The following is a 20,289-nucleotide window of genomic DNA, read 5'->3' as shown; positions in this document are numbered from 1 at the left end:
GAGAGAGGCAGGAGGCGGAGGAGAGCTGAGAGAGAGGGGGAGGCAGTAGGAGGAGGAGACAGAGAGAAAGAGAGAGATGGAGCGAGAGACTGGAGGCTCAGGAGAGAAGACCAGCATGGAAGAGAGACCTGAAAATCCCTTCTTATGATGGGCTAATTGGCTAGTATATATATAAAACTCTTCTTTAAAGGAGCAATATCAGCATAAAAATCATTAAAGAATTTTTCTTTACTAAATCCTATTCTTCTTACCTCTTCCTTTTCTAAATACACACGTGCATGAACATAGATGTCCCTGGATGCAGTGGATGCTCCTATTATTAACTAGTGACCATCAGCAGACTTTCAAATAAAATGGTTTTTCCCCCACAGGAAAATATATTTTAATGAAAAAACGTGTTTCCATTTTCTGACTGGCTCTAGCACCATTTCGGATGATCAAACCATAAAGAGATTTTCAAAATACAATTAGTTTTCACAGAGCACACTTCCTTTCTCTATCTCCTCCCCCATGTCACTCTTCCTGCACCATGAAAAATGGACTGGAAAGTCAGCTTCACTGTTTTGTATCTCATGCAACAGCACAATGCTCTTTCGGTTCAATGGGGCTCTATTTGTGTACTGGGGGACATTCACAATAATAGACCTAGCTGCAGGAATCAGGATTGAGGCCTAAACTCACTACATCAAGTAGCAGCTACGTCTTTTTCTAATGAGTGATGTAGTACAGATTGAACTTCTCTAGTCTGACACCCTCAGAACCTGACCAGTGCCAAACCAGAGAATTTGCCAGACCATGGGAGCTCAATATTGTCTAGCAGTATTACCAACACTTCCACTGCTTGCTGGACTCTTACAAGACATTTAAGGGAAATGAGAGCTAAATAACACAGAACTCTGAGAGCCAGGACTGGTGGCTGTAAACAACCTTTATGGGACGGCAGGAAACTTGGCCACACCCATGACGACTGAATAAACGGCTAACTAAAATCATGCTGGACCACAGATGTTGCCGGACTACAGCGTGCCGGACTAGAGAGGTTCAACCTGTATATGTTAGTGTTACATTGGAAACAGATCACTTCAATAAGAAAAAGGATCTTAAAATCTACTAATTTTCCTCTTTGAATATATTTTTGCAAATTTTGGAAGACAGAGGTTAAGGTTCAATGGGAAGTATACATCAGGAGTGTGTATGCTACTGAGTCATTAAGGATTACATGGCACTGGGGAACTGACTGAATCTCAACTTAATTTCCAGATTTTTTTTTTTTTTTTTTTTTTTTTTTTTTTAGAATTTGGAGTGGGTTTTAAATGTCAATGTTTTGCCAAATTATTTTTTGTGGAGTTAATATGACTTCATGGAAGTACACTTTTCACCTTTACTCTTTTTCAATTGTTTTTTGAGAACATCTGCCTTTTGAATAAGCCCCTCCCCCCAAGTTTATACTGTGTTGGCATAGAGTCTAGAGAAAGAGAGCCCTACTTCAAAACAACGTGTGGCTATCCTCCTCCATGTTTTAGAAAGCCCTAAGGAGGAGGGCTCCTTAATAAGTTGCACAAAAAAGGCTTTGAACATGTTTGTTTTTTTACTATGAAGTAACCTTACCATTCTCACAGCTTTGTCGAGTTCACAGTCCTCAAAAATGATCAATGGGGATTTACCACCAAGTTCAAGGGACACTTTCTTCAGATTGCTGACTGCACAGCTATGAAACATTGTAAATAATTATGTAAAAATTGACATTCAGACATTTTCTAGCAATGAAATTATTTTCTTTAAGGTCAACTTGTGAAAACATATAGCATATATCTTTGTTTTCAGACAGCTGGACTAAATAGCAAGTTATATTTCCACTATTTAATATAGAAAAATAATTAAATTCCCATCCACAGTCTGCAAGTCATTTTAATATTATATGCAAGGTGTAATTTGTATATCACTGTAGTAAACATTGATTAATCTACATTATAGAAAAAGATTTAAAATATCTTCTGAATATAATGAATACAATACCTCTTCATGATTTGTTTACCAATAAGAGTTGAACCAGTGAATCCAAGTTTGCGAATATCTGGGTGTTCAGACAAGTGCTGTCCAACTAAACCACCTGAGTCATAGTAGGATATGCAAATCAACAAATTAAAAATGTACATGTAAATCTTAACATTCTAATAGTTCAGTAGGTCTATCAGGTTAAACAGCATCTAATTTAAGTATCCTTACTTATGTTACTATTAACATCTCAGATTAATAGAATTAAAACCACCATGGTACAAATCTCTCCCTTCACCAAATCCCTCCCTTGAGAACTTCATCTCTGATACTTGCACTGCTGGCAGAATTACTCAGTTTATATTTTAAACAGATGAAATACATATTGTTTCATATTTCAGCCCCATAGTAATCTCAGGACTTGTCTTTACTAGGAAATCTTACATTTAACATGATTGTGAGGAGGTGAATTAGTTGATGTAATGTTAAATTGTTTCCACTGACCAATCTGCCATAGTTAGCTAAATAAATTGCTCAAAATCATGTAGAAATAATATTTCCTTCTTGACAACAAGCCTTTAAGAATAAGAGAAATACTATCATCAATAGCATTAGGTTTCTCTATGATAAATAGTTCTTTGAAGATTTTTGTATTTTTTGTCTGAATCTGGAATGTATAGATGAGGGGTAAATACCCTTGGCTAGCACCATATAATTCCCTATTCAGTTCAGAGAATACATGTGCAGTGACATGTTAGGTTTGTAGTGTGGACAAAGATCCACTAAGAAAGAAGAGAAGACCCCTTAGCACACTTTTCACCTCACAGGTCTGTAGAGGTGAAAAGCTAGATCACCAAGAACTTTAGCTCACCTCAGTCCTTTATTTAACTCTTCTCAACCATATAGTTCACACCATGCTAGGTTTTATACAGAAAAATAATTACATCAATGCTTTACCTGAGCCAGGCAGAATATTTATAACACCTTTAGGAAATCCTGCTTTAGCTGAGAGCTCTGCAAACTTTAAGGCAGTCAATGGAGTGACCTAAGCATGTACACAATAGTCATATTAGATCTGCTATTTTAGTTACATATAGTCTGAAATATTTAATGTACTTAATATATTTTAGCTTGTTGCAATATGAATCTTACATTAGTTCATATTTTTCTTGACAAAGTGGACAAAATGACATTTCCTTTAGGGATGTCAATGTATAGTCGACTATACAATTAACTGATAAGCCTAGCTAGGCTTATTGGTTAATTGTGTTGACTACATGCATTTCTCCCCGCCCCCTTTGCTGCGTCTGTATCAGAGGCAGCAAGGGAGGCAAACAGGAACCAGTGCTGGGGGGAAGCTGGCTTAAAAGGCAGCCTAACAGAGGCAGTGGAGGAGGGGGTGCAGGGGAGGCTGCCATGAAGCAGCCTCTGTCCGCAGTGAGCCTCTGTCTGCAGTGAGCTGCTGTTCACAACTATTCAATTACCCAACATCTAACATCCCTAATTCCCTTATGAGGAATGCATTCTGTTCACGACCCAGACTAATTATATTCTGATTTACATATGCATCTCACTGTACAACCTCCTCTCCCCCTCTGCCGTAATTATTACACCATACAACAAAGACAGATAGACAAACAGAAAGTTATGATGTACTCTAATTTGAGGGTGCTAAGAGTTCTAATGAAGATTACAAGTGCCTTAAATCAGGATGGGAATAGCTACTGCTTCACATCTTCTTTACAACATGCAACAGATCAGCCAATGGATGGAGTCAATGGAAGCTTTGCCTTAGTGGGGACTGGAGGATAACACCCACAATCTGCATTTTCTCTGTGCTGATTTTACCTGGGCTGGTTTGAGAACTAATGTGTTGCCTGCAGCCAAGCATGCTGCGCTCTTCCATGCAAGCATCATCAGCGGGTAATTCCAGGGGATAACAATTGCACAGACACTTAAGATTGGGAAAAACACGAAAAAAGTTACATTTTTGTTACAGATTTTGAAAGGATTTTCTATTTGTCAAAGTTAAAACTAGTCTGTGGTCATTAAGAAGATGATAAAAGCCTTACCCTATGGGTTCCTTCTTGGTGAATGTTAGGTTATGATTCGGGCGTGCATGGCTAATTGGGATTGTAGAACCCTAAAAGAAAGTCAATGGATTTTAAAATCTGTATCTTTAGAAAGGAAAATTAAAATGTACCAATTACCGAATCATGCTTGTATCAGAAAAATCACTGCCATCATGGAAGACATCACAGCCAGATTTTTTTTCTGTTAATGGAATGCCAGAAAGAAAAAATGCTGGAATACTGCTACTGTATAATCTTCTACCAAGGACAGGAGCTGCATCTTTCCTATGACACTCCATATTCTCAACCAGCTTATCTGGCATCCCAAGTCAAACTGTAAATCTCTGTTTACCAGTAGGAAGCATAATGTGCTCCTATCATATTTCCAGGAAGACTCTTTCTTGGTAAAATTCTAATTCTGTCACCCACAATTTTGAATGCCTCATTTCCCTGTGTTAAAGTTGTTCTTCTGGGCTGTACAAGCAAAAGACAATCCCAGAAAAGAATAAGAACACTGAAGCATGGTAATTCATTTCTGATTGTACATAAGTACTGACAAATATTAGCTTGCCTGAATTTTGTCACACCATCCAGCAAAGTATCTGAATGTTTGCACTGACATTCCAACATGGGTCTTCAAAGCTAAGGTGTAGACAGCTCCTGAGTCAATGGCCTCAATTGTTGCTAATTCCTCTTGGTGTTCTTCCATCAGGTCTGCCAGTCTTTTAATTAAAACACAACAAATGAGAATCCAAAAATAACAACACTGGAAAATGACACCTCCAACTATATCTAACTTACAAAGCATGGCAACTCAGGCAAAACTTCTACTGATTTCAGGACTGGAACTGTTATCTATTTATTAACGTAAGTAAGGGCCATTAACTCAATAAAGTTAATGAGAGTTTTTTCCTTGACTTAAAAAGGCACTGGATGCATACGTGATGAGTTTCTAATGTGACAGGGAGTGCCTTCCCCAACCTCTGCTTCAGGCCCCATCCCCACTACACTCTTTCACTCCTGTTCCACGTCTTCCTGCCTTATTCTGCCCACTCCCTCAAGCGCACCCCATTCCTGCTCCTCCCCACCTTCCCACTGCCTCCTGCACACCACAGAACTGCTGACTGTGGCAGGTTGGAAGTGTGCTGGGGGAAGAAATGTTGATCAGAGGGGCAACTGGTGGGCAGGTGTTGTTGGGGAGGATAGAATGGGACCGACAGGGAAACTGCTGGTAGGCACTGAGCAGCACCCATAGTCAGTGCCTATGATTAGATGAGACATTTATCTGTGAAATCTTCAGGTTGTCATTGTTTATGGTTTGGTAAATGAAATAATTATTGGAGCATTTGTACCCATCTTTTCTCATATCCTCTCAAGAACCAACCACAAAATATCTGACCCATAAGTTAGACACAGTAACATAAAAACAAAAATTCAAACTACCACAAGTGCTATGCAGGATAGTTCAATGGTTAGGGCACAAGGCTAAAGGCACGTTTATAGTAAAAGCCAGGGCTGGATTACCCAATAGGCAGACTAAGCACATGCTTAGGGCATCAGCAAATCAGGGGCACCAAAAAAAATAATGAGATTTTACGGTATAGTATTGTTTTTATTTTGAATTATATATGAGGGGACACCATAATGTTTTCAGTGCTTAGGGCCTCTAAAGGTCTTAATCTGGCCCTGGTAAAAGCACTACTATAGCAGAACATCAGCTATGCCACTACAGCACAAACACTTGATAAAGCAACAAAAGGGTTTTTTCCATTGCCATAGTAAATCCACCTCTTTGAGAGGTGTAGTTAGGTTGCCAAAAGAATTCTTCCATCAACCTGTGTACACGGGAGGTTAGGCCAATCTTTGTTGCACGTAGCATGACATTTTTCACAGCCCTGAGTAATGTAACTAGGACAATTTAATCTTTAGGTATAGACCAGAATGTAGGGTTTCAGACATCTCGGTTTAAATCCCTGCTCTACCACAGACTTCAAGTGTGATCTTTGGCAAGACACATAGACCAATTTTCAAAAGCATATTGGCACCTAAAGGCTGTGTCTCGACTACATGCCTCTTTCGGCAGAGGCATGTAGATTAGACAGATCAGCAAAGGTAAATGAAGCTGCGATTTAAATGATCGCGGCTTCATTTACATTTACATGGCTGCCGCGCTGAGCCGACAAACAGCTAATCAGCTGTTTGTTGGCTCGCCGCTAGTCTGGACGTTCCACCTGTCGACATCAAAGCCCTTTGTCAGCAGCCCCATTATTCCTCGTGGAATGAGGTTTACCGGGGCTGCCGACAAAAGGCTTTGATGTCGACAGGTGGAACGTCCAGACTAGCGGCGAGCCGACAAACAGCTGATCAGCTGTTTGTCGGCTCAGCGCGGCAGCCATGTAAATGTAAATGAAGCCGCGATCATTTAAATCGCGGCTTCATTTACCTTTGCTGAACAAACAAATCTACATGCCTCTGCCGACAGAGGCATGTAGTTTAGACGTACCCAAAGAGTCAATAGGTGCCTGATGGGATTTTCAAAAGAGCCTCCTACAATGGTGGAAATATGGAAAATAGTGCTTCCCTTCTGCTCAGGGAAATTGAGATGACAAATATTTACAGATTGTGAAGTGCTCAGATTTTACAGTAATAAGTAATAATACACAGGACTCGCCGAACCGCAGCGAGCCCCGCTCGCCAGCCGTGCTGTCCAGCGATCTGCACATGAGCAGATCGTTCTGCGCATGCGAAGATCACCCAAACCCGGCTCTTCCGGGTTACAATCTACTCGCCATGGGCGAACAGATTGTATTATTTGTCGAGCCCTGATAATACAGGTACCTAAAATAGACAAATAGTTGATCTATGCAGGTGGATCCACGTGTTTGTGAGGAGACCTGGTAACTTCTTGATCATTTTGCACATTCAGGGTCTTAATTAGACCTTTATTTATAACGTAAGCCACATATCTAATTTGTTAAAGCCATTAAAGTTGTTTCCAACCTGTATATTCTTACTTATATACACAGTAATGTTCTTGTATGTTTGTAAGGGAGCTGAGAAGTGCATATGAAAAGACAAGCTACATACATAGTCTATTTTTTCAATATAAAATTTAAGCTAATTTAAAATATTTGTATAGATGTGACAAATATGGGGGTACTTTTTTAAAAGTTAAAGCTATATCTTGGCCTGCCACTGGCCATAGCACTTTCCCTACCATATAATGGAATGTATCATTTTTCACCTAAAGAAAGAGGCTCTTCCTAATAGATACTTAACAGCTTACACTTCACAGATGTTACTAGGCAAAGCCACAGCTAGTAATCTTAATGGCTTGTGGCAGGGTGGACTCTAGATCCTGAAGCTTCCTGCTGGATGCCTTGTGGCCCTGCCACACTCTACCTCAGAAAAGGGCCACGAGGTGTTCAGCAAGTCCTTCAAGTTCACTAGAGTGGCTGTGTGGGAAGCAACCAATCAGGGCCCAGCAGGCTGGTATAAGAAGAGCTGCAGGGGCAGATTGTGATTAGTTCCTTGCTAGAGCAGGAGGAGAGTGGATGGTGCTCCAGGCTGGCTGCTGGTACTCCACTAAACAAGCCCTGAGGGAAAGGTGAAGAAGGTGCTGGCACCACAGAAAGGTGGGACAAGTAACTGTAGAAGCAACACAGTTTATTTAAAGGGATATGGCAGATAGCTGCTCTCCATAGGCTTCCTGGGCTGGGACCAGGAGTAGAAGGTAGGAAAGACCCATCATAAATAAGTAGAGTGTGTGTGCAGTAGGAATATAAAGGGTTAGCTGCTATCCATAGGCTTCCTGGGCTGGGACCAGGAGTAGAAGGTAGGAAAGACCCATCATAAATAAGTAGAGAGTGTGTGCAGTAGGAATATAAAGGGTTAACTGGTTAACAGATTACCTGGTAAGCATTTGCTCTACTAGCATGGTTACCAGGATAACAGGTTACACCCAGTGGGGGACTGCTCCAGTCCCCCACCCCACAGCGTGGTGGCTCAGTCTGGACAGAGTAGCCCTCGCCCATGGTACAGCAGGCTCAGCCCAGCCTGGCCAGAGCATTCCCCACCGGCAGTGCAGCAAACTCAGCTGAAGCAGCCCATGGTGTGGTGGGCGCAGACAAGCTGGAGCAGCCCCCTGCCATGGAATTACAGTTAACCAGTTAAACTTACTGTTTAACCAGTTAACTTTTTAACCAGGATTTTATATCCCTAGTGTGCAGGGACTCACACACAGCCAGGGGGAGCTTATAAGAGAGGAGTGTACCCCATTACACAACTCTAGCCTGCTCTCCTGGCTAAGCAACACCCAAAAAAACTTGTTTAAACAGGCTGGATCAGACCAAGGTCTGATCTACCCTTAAAAATATTGTCAATCTGGCTATGTCGTTCTGACCTGTGCAAATTTCATGCTCTGGGCATCATAATTAGAACTACTGCCAAAGCTCCATTGTAGACACAGACAGATAGATGGAAGAATTTTTCCACTGACCTATCTACCTACACTGATGGAAAAACTGCTTCTGTGATGTAGGAAGCATCTATGCTATGGCACTACAGGCAACTGTAGTGTGGCTACATCCTCAGTTTTCTTCTGTACTTGCAACTTAAGAAGAAAGCCTATAGCTATATGAAGCATAAAATTAGATCAGATGTCATAGATATGTTGTCTGTTTATTGTTTTTAATTCCTCTTTCTCTAATTGTTTGTTCCAACTGCAGAGTAAAAATACTCTGTATTAAGAAGGTCAGTTTCATAGAACACAGATTCCTGAAAGGAAGAAACACAGGTGTCCAAAATGCAGAGCTGCAGGATGATAAACAGCTGGTTTGCAGAAAGCTACGTGCCTGGATTCCAGTCTAAAGTGGAGAAATTCCAAGATTCTATCCTAAAACAGGTAAGGGGAAAAGACCCCAAGACCTGAAGTGAATGCACCCGGAGATATCTAAACTGCAATGTGAGCCCAAGCTTAATGGGACTCAAGTCAACTGGCCTGAGTTAAGAAACTTTGGGCTTGAGTGTCTATGTTAAATTTATACTCTATATTAAGACTTTTCTAACCTGTGTTCAAACCGAGGGCTCTGGCATCCCCTATGCACAGACCTGGGTCAAAGTAACCATATCCCAGAGCTCCTAGCATCCTTCCTCTCCACCCCCAAAATGTCACCACTCTATTCCAAAGACAAGGAAAGTCCATCAGATTCAGAGTTTTCAGAGGAAATAAAATAAAGTTAAGAAACCTAAGCAAATACAGCAATAACCCTTACATACCTGTACATTAATATACCTCTTTCCCTTGCATTCATTCTTGCCCATTCACCATTTTCAAATGCATCTTTTGCTGCAGCTACTGCCTTGTCAACATCAGCCACGGAAGCATAAGATACCTTGGCTATTATCTGTCACAAGACAGCTAAGTATTAGCTGACAGTGTTGCATACAATGCTTCTTTTTTTCTTTTTTGTAATTGAATATATACAAACATTTAATATTGTCATGGCTACCTATTATACCTAGCTCAACCAGGTTCAGAAAAGCTCAGACACCACTGATGGTGGAATTCAGAGTAGTGTGTGAACTGTCAGAATTCTGGATCTCTCTATCCACAAACTCTTCTAATAGCAGAGATCACTCTCATGCCTTTTTTTATTTATTCAACTATCACATGAACTTACTGATGTGATGCTGTGGAAGTGGAAAAGCTTAATGTCTGGTATGGCAATAGAATGCCTAAAAATTCTAGAATATCATCTGGATATGGCTTCTTCAGAATGGTATATTTGTTACATGTATCATCATAGACGGGTAGTTGTCCTTGAGATGCGTAAAGATAATACTAAACAGGTGTGGCTGTACTTGAATCTAGCCTCTTTAACAGCAGTACAACTAGCTCCACTGACTTCAGTGGAATTCAGTTACTCCTGATTTACAGTGGCATATATGAGATCAGAATTCTGGCTGTTATTTATAACTTTGCAGTTAACAGTCAGCCAAGATTTGGTACTTCTTGAAATACATATTATTTTCATACTGAGGAGTCATTTTTAAATGTGATTTAAAAGAACACTTTCAGGTTCAATTTGGCCTAAACTGTGAGATTTGTAAAAATAAGCTTTTACAAAACTTCTGATCAACAGAGATGTGTCCATGAAACTTTAAAAAAAAAAAAAAGTAGAAACACTTTTTAAAAGAACAAATCATCACCTCCCTATTCTGTCTAAATAACCAAATAGTGCAACACTAAGAATGAGAACCTGCTAGTGAAACTGACTTGAAATAGATTATAAAGTGAAATTAATCATCCCAATTTCCACTGTGTGGCCTAAGATGCAAAAAGTGAATAAAAACATAAAAACTAAAAAGTAAATTAGATTTCAAAAATGTCATAATCTTTTAGTCATCTTGAAATGTTAATAATTTCATGTTTTGATTACAAAATAGTAAACAATTTTAATGTACCACCTGATTTTCATCTTCGCAATATCCTGTTAATATTTTAGATTATCCAGATATGTAATATTCAAAATAAGTGAATATTTATCATATGCAAAATTTACTTACTGATCCATCTGTCGGGTTTATAGTGTCATACGTTTTTCCATCTTCAGCATTCATAAATTGTCCATTTATAAAACACTGGTAAGGCATCTTCACAGTCATATTGTTAACATTTTTTGAAATCTAACAGTGAAAGAAACCCAACATTACTCAGTGTTGCCATTTCTCCTGACTGTTGTTGTTTTTCTTAAAGTGCCATCTCCTGGAGTTAAGTGCTGGCAGCTCCTCTCAGCTGGGCAGCTGTACTGCCCCAGCTGCATCTCCTGTTTGGGACTATACATCCCGCTGGGGATAATACAGCAGCACAGCTGGGAGAAGCTGTTGGCATGTGGCTCTGGCTCCTGGGAGCAGCAACACCACACTCCTCTCCTTTGGTCACAGCATCTCCTTGAAGTAGAGCCCTGTGGATCAGCAGCTACCAATTTCTATCTGCAGATATCTGCATCTGCAGGTAGACATTTGTATCTGTGCAGAGCTACACTCATGTCTATGGAGAAAGCTTCAAAATGTGACCTCAATGCATCCTAAAGACTCAAAAAGCAGAAGGGAAACAAAACACTTTATATTACTATTGTTACATTAATTTTATGATTTTTTTGATGAGCCCAATTCATGACTTCTGAACATTTGGGCCTGGCAATACTATACCTGCAACATGCAAAACTACATAACTAATATCATTTGTAACTTTAACATACATAACTACATTTCAGACAAAGTACCAGGATGCATATAGCTATCAGTATTCATCACTAAAGCAAAACTAATAGAAATTGTACTTTCTCTAAGAAGGGCATAAACTATGTGACAGATTAATTAATTTTTATAGTATTACTAGTGGATACTCAGGATAAAATCACCATTAGCATCTCCATACTGTAAGTTATTTAAGTAGGTGTGTGACTAAGTATGTTTGTAATCCAACTGACATCAATGGGCCTACTTATGGGTGACTCTGAGGGCATGTCTACACAGCAGGGCTAAAACGGAAATAAGCTACGCAACTTGAGCTATGTCAATTGCATAGCTTAAGTTGAAATAGTTTGACTTTTGGCACAGCCTACACAGCAGGAAGTCTGAGGTAGAGCACTCTTTCTCCGTCTTCCCTTACTCCTCTTCTATTGAGGGTTACAAGAGTTGGAGTAAGAAGTCCTCTAGCTTGCAATTATTTCAACATTATGTCGAAATAACTGCTTGTAGTGTAGATGCAGACTTTGTTATTTTGGAATATATTGTCAGTTATTCCAAAATAACACTGCTGTATAGACATAGCCTAAGAACTCCTTTATGACAATTAGCAAAGGGCTCACCCAACACACTGTTGGCAGAATATCTAGCCAAGAAGGGACATGCAAGGTATTATATGAAAACTGGTGACAAGCTAGTCATGAATATTGCTGTGTGATGTATGTACAAGTTGTGCATAAAGTGTGCTGGAAATAAGTTCTTATAATATGTTTTAGAGGCAGCTAATAAACAAGCATTCCCTAAGCAAAGGGATATAGATTTAATTGTTTGCATGTTTAGTTTTACTGAATACCGTTTCACTACTGTTATGTTGAAGTAAACTCTGGGTTTTCAGCTAAATTAACAGGCAGGTTGTTTCAGCCAAATCATAAGCAAAATGGAACAGAAGATTTTTGTGCCTTTAAATCCAATCTCATTTGATTGACAACAATGGAAATTTTTCCACTAACTACAACATTATTGGATCAATCCTTTAGAGAGGAGTGATCACAAACATATGGATCTGAATGTATTCCTGGGACTGCATTATCTTAAGTCCTGGTGCTTTCCGGAGGATGCACATCTGTATGCTTACCCTGTCTCTCTATTTCCCCCCTTTTTAACAGTATTCCGTTAAAAAGAAATGATATTCCCTGAAACAGGGGAACCTTGAATATTGGAGCTTAAGGTGTGACTGGTCACACTTGGGGTGTAATTTTTAATGTGATGCCATTTAATTTAAGTTACACATCCCCTTGTTTTTGTATCGTGAGAGTGAGACAGATGAAATTGTAATTATGTGCTATGTCTTTTTTCTTTACAGTGTTGCCAACATGCATAATTTGGTCATGAGTCTCCTGATAATTACTGTTTTCCTTAAAGCCCCAGCTCCTGGAATCAAGTGAGATGAGGTGATTTCCACCTTTTTTCTTAAAGGAAAAGGTAAGTTTCTAGCCCTTGTAGCTGCAGAAGGCAAATAAAGAACACCAAATCTACTATTTTTACATGATCTCAAGATTTTAAAGTCAATCTCATGATTTTTAGTGAGCCTGACTCATGATTTTTGAACTTTTGGGGTTGGCAATACTGTCTCGAAGAAGCACGGTGCAAGAGGAGGGGTGAGGCTGAGAGCTGTAAACCACTTGTGCACCTCCCAAATCCTGGGAAGCCTTCAGAGGCTAGATTCTAACAGTCATTTTGGTTTGCACTATGGTAGCAGCACTTCCCAGAATCTCTGCAGCTACATCCCCTTCCGCCCCCTACTCAGGCCATGGTTTCTTAGAGAGTCTGCTGCTGTTTTCCTCAGAAAAGCAGATGTTCTGTGGGAACGATGACCGAGATACATGAGCAAGGCACTCCAGAGAAGTGAATCCACCCACTGCTATTGATCTCCTAGTTTCATGAACAACAGAATTCACCAATTTTCATCTCCATTCCCAGTCACAACTATAGGAATGAAACCAACACTCCATAAAAGAAAGTGTGCAAAATGTCATACAACCAAAAAAGGCTTACATAATCTATGACTAACTCTTCTTCTTTGTCCTCTCCCCTCAGCTTCCTCACAGCCATCTGAATAAAGTCTGCAAACTTAGTGGCCATATACACATCTTCATTCTGCAGCTGAAGTCCACTGTATTTTTGTTTGATCTCTTCAATCATTCTTAAAATTGCAGAAAAATAATACGTTGAATTTGACATGAAGTATTGTTCAGATAGGTAAATTATTCAGAGGAGTTGGGTTTTGTATGGATTCTTTTGTCTGCATTCTGTTACTCTATAGCTGTGCCATAATACTTCAGCCCTTAGGCTAAATGATGCACTCAATTATACAGTGCAATTGTGTAAGTGTTACTAAGGGCAAAATTTGGCCCAATGGCTTTGAAATACTCTGAGGTAACATTTTAGGAATAAATGGCAAATGATGGACATATGTCATGTGTAATGGGGTGTGTTCTGCTCCTTCCTTCTAGCTTCACAGAAACTGCTTGAACTCCAATCAGTTAGTTATCCACACGGTACAGATTAGTTCAGATCTCTGTCCCAATCCCTTCACAGTTCGGTGCAGCAACACTATTTGCAGCATCCCTTGTATTGTCATCCCTGTCCACAGGGTTGGAGAGGAGAAAAGATCTCCCTTCCTTCAGAGCTCTAAGTCTGGATTCAGATTCAGCCGTGTTCTTCAAGCCTAGCATTTTATTCCTGTGCCTTTTTAATCACTCCTCAGATGATGGGCTAACTAATCTATTAGCTCACCCAGTCTGATTAGAAGATTACATTTTATTCCCCATTCAGACCTCACTGGGGAAACCAATTAGTACCAGAGAGCTCAGAGTGCTGGCTGACGGGCTAGCTCCCAGCCCTGTTGCATGATGAAAGCATTACTCAGGCTATCTAGTATAGTTTATGAGTTGTGACTCGTAACTTTTGGTGGATTATTAATAACGACAATTTTGGTAAAACTCTCAAGGGCTGATCATGTGATGGCTGTGAACATTTGGGTTAGAGAAAGAAGCGATGCTCAGTGCTGTGACCTGACACAGTATGATGACCACATTGCATTTGGAAGTAGTAGGCTTCCTTGTGCACATTCACAATGACCTCAATGGGAGTTCTGCATGCAGCTGCAGAACTGGGCCCACAGATTTGAAATCGCTGTCAGGGATCTATGGTAGACTCCCCCAAAATATCTCCCACGACACTCCCTTGGTTTTGGGGCTAACCATGCCCTTGTTATTCAGGCAAAACTCCCACTGAGGCAATGTCATTGGAATGAATGAGTGTATTTCCTGAGAAAGTAGGGCCAGGGCCTAGTCTTGCACTGACTTTGGCAGGTGAAGACTCCCATTTACACTGGGATTCCTTATTAGGTTTTTGGAAAGGAAATAGTTAATGCGGTGAAAAATATATTTAAATAATCGTTTAATAATAATCTTTATTGTTTGTGACTTCTGATTTACGGGGGGGGGGGGGGAGAGGTTAAGGAAAGGGAAAATCAGATACTGTGAGAACCATAACAAGCTCATGATCACTATTGCTTAGAAACATGATTATTTAAAATATGAGTTACCTGACAACATGCATCGAGGATGCTCCAGATTTGAAGAAGTCTGTAGAATCCTCAATTACAGCCACATTACTCAAAATTCCCTTCCAAATGGACTAAAAAAATATAGAAAGTAAATGAGACATTAATACAAACAATATGTCCTCTAATGGCATAAAGCATCAGTTCGAGGACACTAATGTATGTTTGCATATATATATTTTTAAACACATCAGCTTCTCTAAAATCAGTTACTTCTAGGGATCCTTAAAGAGAAAGACAGAAAAGCAAATGAGCTTTTTTTGCTATAACCATCATGGTAATAATTTGCATTTACACCAGTTTACATTTTTTAGCGTGGCAAGTGAAATTATGATTGACCCTTTGGCCTGAGCAGTTAACCAGTAGGCAGGGCCTTGCAGGTTTGTTTTGATTGGGTAACGAGCGTTATGAGTTGTCAATGAGTACGAGCTATTAATTTGTTGCAATCAGAGGCAGTAGAATAGGGAAGACAGTTGCTGCATTCCCCACAGTGGGAATATTGCAGGTGTTGATATATATTTCCCCTCCTACAAGAGCTCATGGAAGTGAGGGTAGAACCTGGTTATGTTTCCACCACTGTGTGCATGGGGGGCAGAGGTGAGAGCGGAACCCAGAGGAGGGGCTGTAGATCGGGCTGGGTGTAGGGAATCAAGTAGGAGCACATAGTTTTCTTCTCCCACCTTCCAGTGGCTGCAGTTCCCAGCAGACACCCAGCCTAGCGTAGGGCACATAATCTTACCCCTATCTGATGAGGTAGAGGAGAGTGCACAGATACCTGGACTAGGCACTGGCATGCAGGGCATCAGTGGCTGAAGAACTGCTGGGACACCCATGCCCAACCTGGGCTATCCCCCTGCTGTGCTACAGTAGCTCCCCTCCCTCTCCCTTCTATCTCTTCATGTGCACCCCCCCATACACATCCAGCTTCTACTCCGCAATCGTGATTATTTACAAACATAGCCATAGTTTGACTTCTGTATGTGGGGGAGGAGGTAGGAGAAGAGGTGACGTGGGGGGAATGTGGGGATATGTGTCCCCCAATGCCGATGTGGGGAGAGTTCATGAGGTCATGTGCACCAGGGAAGTAGAGGCAACATGTTTCAAACTGTGCAGAGCGCCCTAGAGGGACATACCCCACAGTTTGAAAACCATTGCTTCCTGGCAGAAGCCAGCAGTTTGGAAGCTGGTGGGAACTACTAGAGCCTTGATTCCTTGTGCTGAGGGAGCTGGGGTGCTCCCTGTCCTACAGCCAGGCACACTGCTGGCAGAGCTGGCTGCACAGAGCTCTTGCCTTTCCCCCAAAAGAACCTGGTGCCAGCTGGCAATGCTCACTCAAACTGACTCCTGCCCTGGGAGCTCAGCTGCCACGAGCTGCTCCCTGAGAGGCTCGTTTGCCTCTTCCCTGGCACTCCTGGCTCTGCTGCTGCTCCTGAGGGCTCAGGCATCAGCGAGTGATTGCCCAGGGAGCAATGTTTAAGTTGGTATAATTAGATTTCAAGTAGTATCCACTGAGCAAACAGGGTAGTTCACATCTCTAAGAAATACTGTTTCATAGACTCAAGCAGAGTCTAAGCCTATGTCAACTTAGCCCCACAGTTCAGTCTAAAGAAGGCTGAACAGCATTGCGCACCCAAGTGCTGAGCTTCAACTCCTCTGTGTGCACACTGCAGGCACAAACTAAAGGGTTCTTGTTCACATGAATGTTGTCCTGCCTGAGGACTCCACCAAAGAGTGCTAGGAACTGTGATGCACTTCTTGTACGTGGCACATTAGAGGTCTGCTACTAGCCAGAGAGGCCTCCGTATCATGAATCAAAGGCTAACGACAGGGCTTCCTTCTCAGAAAGATACACAAGAAAGGTGTCTTCTGTAAGATCCTTTAAAGTTCTGCCAAAGATCCTCTAGGCTGCGTCTAGACTGGCATGATTTTGCGCAAAAGCGGCTGCTTTTGAGCAAAATCTTGCCGTCTGTCTACACTGGCCACGAGTATTTGCGCAAGAACAGTGACTTTGTAATGTACAAAATCAGTGGTTCTTGCACAAATACTCTGATGCTCCCGCTCAGGGATAAGCCCTCTTGCACAAGTATTCTTGTGCAAGAGGGCCAGTGTAGACATCAACGTTAATTTCTTGCGCAAGAAAGCCCGATGGCTAAAATGCCAGTGTAGACACTCTCTTGCGCAAATACTTTTAACAGAAAATCTTTTCCACTAAAAGTATTTGCACAAAATCATGCCAGTCTAGACGCAGCCCTCATGTTCTGCCACATATGGCTGCCGCTTAGTGGCTGAACAGTATAATGGGGGAGGGGAGGCACAGTGTGCTGGAACATTTAAGTATGAGCCTGCAGCATCCCCACAGGGGAGTCCAGCAGACCACTTCCCTGTGCAATGATATTCACAGCCCCAGAGTCCAAACTGCAGGACAGCGTAGACAAGCCCTTCTATTCTGTTTTAGAAATAGAATCAAAGCTTGCTAATGAATCTTTCTGTGGAAAAAAAACAGCCTTCACTTCTCCAGATCTGTTTGGTAACTGAAGGCCCCACTGAGGGGGCAGAGGTCATGGTGGTTCTCTGACTATGCTTTGAAGTGTGTCTACCTCAATCAAACCATGTATCTAAAACCATTCTTCTCCACTTGGTCTTCAGAATCAATCACTTATAGATCATGAAAAAAGTTTCTAGGACCATACATACATCTGTGAACACCTAACCTGAAGTCCAAACACACCTGAATTAATTTCAATGGCTTAACATTAATTCTTGTACTTTTGCATATATTTTGTTAAGAAATAATTTGCATGTTAAATAAAAGTTATATCATGTCTGTATCTAGACATCTTTAATGGTTTTCTGCAAACTAATATCCTGCTAAGCCAGTTTACAGAATTACCTTGATATCTTCTGCCATAATTTTCTCCTCTTCTGTAAGTTCTATGACAGACATCTCATCAGCTGAAAAGTATTTAGATGCAGGGATCATTTTTCCATCCTCAAATTGTAGATTTCTCACCAGCAACTGAAAAAGAGGGGATATGATTTAAGTTGGTGAGAAGGCTGTAAAATGTACTAGAGAAGCTAATGTGTTAATTCAAATAATAATGAAATAAGTGTCTTATAGGAAATACAAATTTGTGCTAAAGGTATTTTTGATAGGTGATAGGCCAAAGGCCGGTTAGGATCAGTGGGACATGAATGCAGACCTGTAAGGCCACCAGATAATCGCCATCTCCACACATGGTTCCAATGATATCTGGAATCTGATTACTCCCTGTAAACCAGTGGTTCTCAAACTTTTTGGCCCACAGCTCACCCTGCTCAATGCAGACTTTTCCATGGACCACTGGCCAGCTACCCATGATGACAAAATGGGTGCAAGAAGGAGTGATGGTGCACAGTCTGGGAGGGAGGGGAATGGGGGTGCACTTATCTAGCTCCATGCCTCCCACCACTCCCAGGCACTGCCACTCACTGCTCCCATTGGCAGTGATTCTGGTCAATGGCAGCAGTGGGGAAAACCTCCAGGTGAGCGGTTTCCTGTACTGCCATTCCCCCAGCTGGCGGAAAGGGGTGAGGGAGTGGCAGCGTACAGAGCCTTTTCCTTCTCTCGCAAGTCAGATGCAGCCCAAAAGCTTGCCCCTCTCTTTGCCACAGTGTGAAGCCAGAGCTGGTGCTTCAACATCATGGGAGGAGCCATGGGGCTGGAGCATCAGTACAGGTTCCCCACTGTGGCCGGGGACAAGCCCATTGCCCACAGCTCACCTGCAAGAAGGTCCCGGACCACACTTTGAGAACCACTGCTGTAAGCAATAATCTGCAGAGGTTCAATGCCACGGGAAGTTCTACCTAGAGTGGTCTGACACTGGTTTTAGCAATCCCTGATGGGTACCTTGTCCCTCTACAGTGTGTGTGGGGGGGGACCTTAGGCCCAGGGGCCAGATGCGGTCCTCAGCTTGCCTGGATTCAGCCCCCAGGGCTCCTTCCCCCCCAGCATTGGGGAGCCCACGCTGCCCCCCTCCTCCGACTGATTTTTTCTGTGGGTCAGCAGCTCCTGACCTAAAAAAGGTTCCCCACCCCTGCTCTACAAGTCCATGGGACATACGAGCAAGGTCCCAGGCAACAATGAGAATCCTTAGCTATGGGTCATGACTGCCCCGCTTCTCCATTACACAACTCCGGGTTCTCATCTCAGCTCTGACTTGGATTCTGACTCCCAACCAAGCCCAAGAACTCTAGCATGGAGCTAATACGTGGTATTTACCCTCAGCCCAACTCCTGACTCTGTTTCTTACCTCAGCTTAGCTCATGACTCTGACTTAACTTTCAGCTTGATTCTTGACTCTAATTCTGGCTTTGACCCCTGGCTTCATTTCTAGCATCCAAGCTCTGGCTGCTAGTCCTGCCTGCTTTTACCCAGGATCCTGACAATGCTTAAGATAAAGAACAGAATAGCATTTAGCTCTCCCTATGCAATAACATAAGACGGATGTGTTCATGGCTGATTTGCAGACTGTTAGCAGCAGCACTTGCAAAGGTTACATCTGGATTTAAATGGAATGATATTTCCATACAGTTTACATTTTTTCCTAATGTTGCTCAGTTCATACTGATTTTCATCCCACCTACTCACCCCAACCCTCCAGCTACACTCTTTATCTTGTTGCACACTTACCATCTTCCCATCATTACCAAAAAGAACTAGGCCATTTTTGGTTATAAGCCCAGGTTTTGTGGGGCCTTTTATTTCCAAGGATTGTCCAGGAGGCACTGCCCCATCAAGTAATGATGACCCATAGAAAGTAACCATCTACAAAAGAAAAAAAAACAACAGATAAATAGTCTCTAAATCTCTGTCAGCATGCTGAAAATACACTGGCACTGTTTTCCTGTTGTTAATGAGGGATAAGCCTTTGGTTTCCTTTACTTGTAAACTGCAAAAACTGTATGATTATATTATCCATGGGGCTTCACAATCCAGCAAATGCAAACCTTTGTCCAAATGCAAGTCCAGGAAAATCCTGTAACAGCAATGTAACATCTGTCAAGGCCCTTGTTTCTTGTCTTCTTACATCAAAAGCCTTGGGAGGCAAACATAATATTCATCTGGGTGGGTCTACACTACACAGCTTTTAGCGACAACGCAGCCCTGTTGCTAAAAATCAGCCTGTATGAATGCTTTTTTGGGGCATTTTTGACAACAAAATACTTCCACCCGCAATGAGTAAGTTTCGCTTTCTCAGGAGGAGAGTGCTCCTGCCCACAAAGCAGCATTCACAAGTGCATTTGCGGTCAGCGGAGGTGTTTAAGCACTGGTGAATGACAAAAGTTGTGTCGAGAAAGTGCAAG

At 41.7% G+C, this 20,289-nt stretch overlaps 1 protein-coding gene across 2 annotated transcripts in view; it reads right to left on the bottom strand.

The window, feature by feature from the left end:
* Positions 1-20,289, bottom strand: part of ALDH1L2 (aldehyde dehydrogenase 1 family member L2) — a 69,792-nt gene that overhangs the window by 13,247 nt on the left and 36,256 nt on the right. For both annotated transcript variants that reach the window (XM_075938571.1, XM_075938579.1), the window contains exons 7-18: positions 19,616-19,750; positions 17,837-17,962; positions 14,929-15,020; positions 13,374-13,521; positions 10,635-10,754; positions 9,345-9,472; positions 4,639-4,789; positions 4,068-4,138; positions 3,844-3,949; positions 2,953-3,040; positions 2,017-2,110; positions 1,609-1,708 (exon numbers count right to left, since the gene is read on the bottom strand). In XM_075938571.1, coding sequence (XP_075794686.1) covers positions 1,609-1,708; positions 2,017-2,110; positions 2,953-3,040; positions 3,844-3,949; positions 4,068-4,138; positions 4,639-4,789; positions 9,345-9,472; positions 10,635-10,754; positions 13,374-13,521; positions 14,929-15,020; positions 17,837-17,962; positions 19,616-19,750 — 1,359 coding nt within the window. The remainder of the gene's footprint in view (positions 1-1,608; positions 1,709-2,016; positions 2,111-2,952; positions 3,041-3,843; positions 3,950-4,067; positions 4,139-4,638; positions 4,790-9,344; positions 9,473-10,634; positions 10,755-13,373; positions 13,522-14,928; positions 15,021-17,836; positions 17,963-19,615; positions 19,751-20,289) is intronic.

Source organism: Pelodiscus sinensis, chromosome 1 (assembly GCF_049634645.1).
Source record: "Pelodiscus sinensis isolate JC-2024 chromosome 1, ASM4963464v1, whole genome shotgun sequence".
Classification (NCBI taxonomy): domain Eukaryota; kingdom Metazoa; phylum Chordata; order Testudines; family Trionychidae; genus Pelodiscus; species Pelodiscus sinensis.
This window is presented reverse-complemented; position numbering and strand designations above follow the sequence as displayed.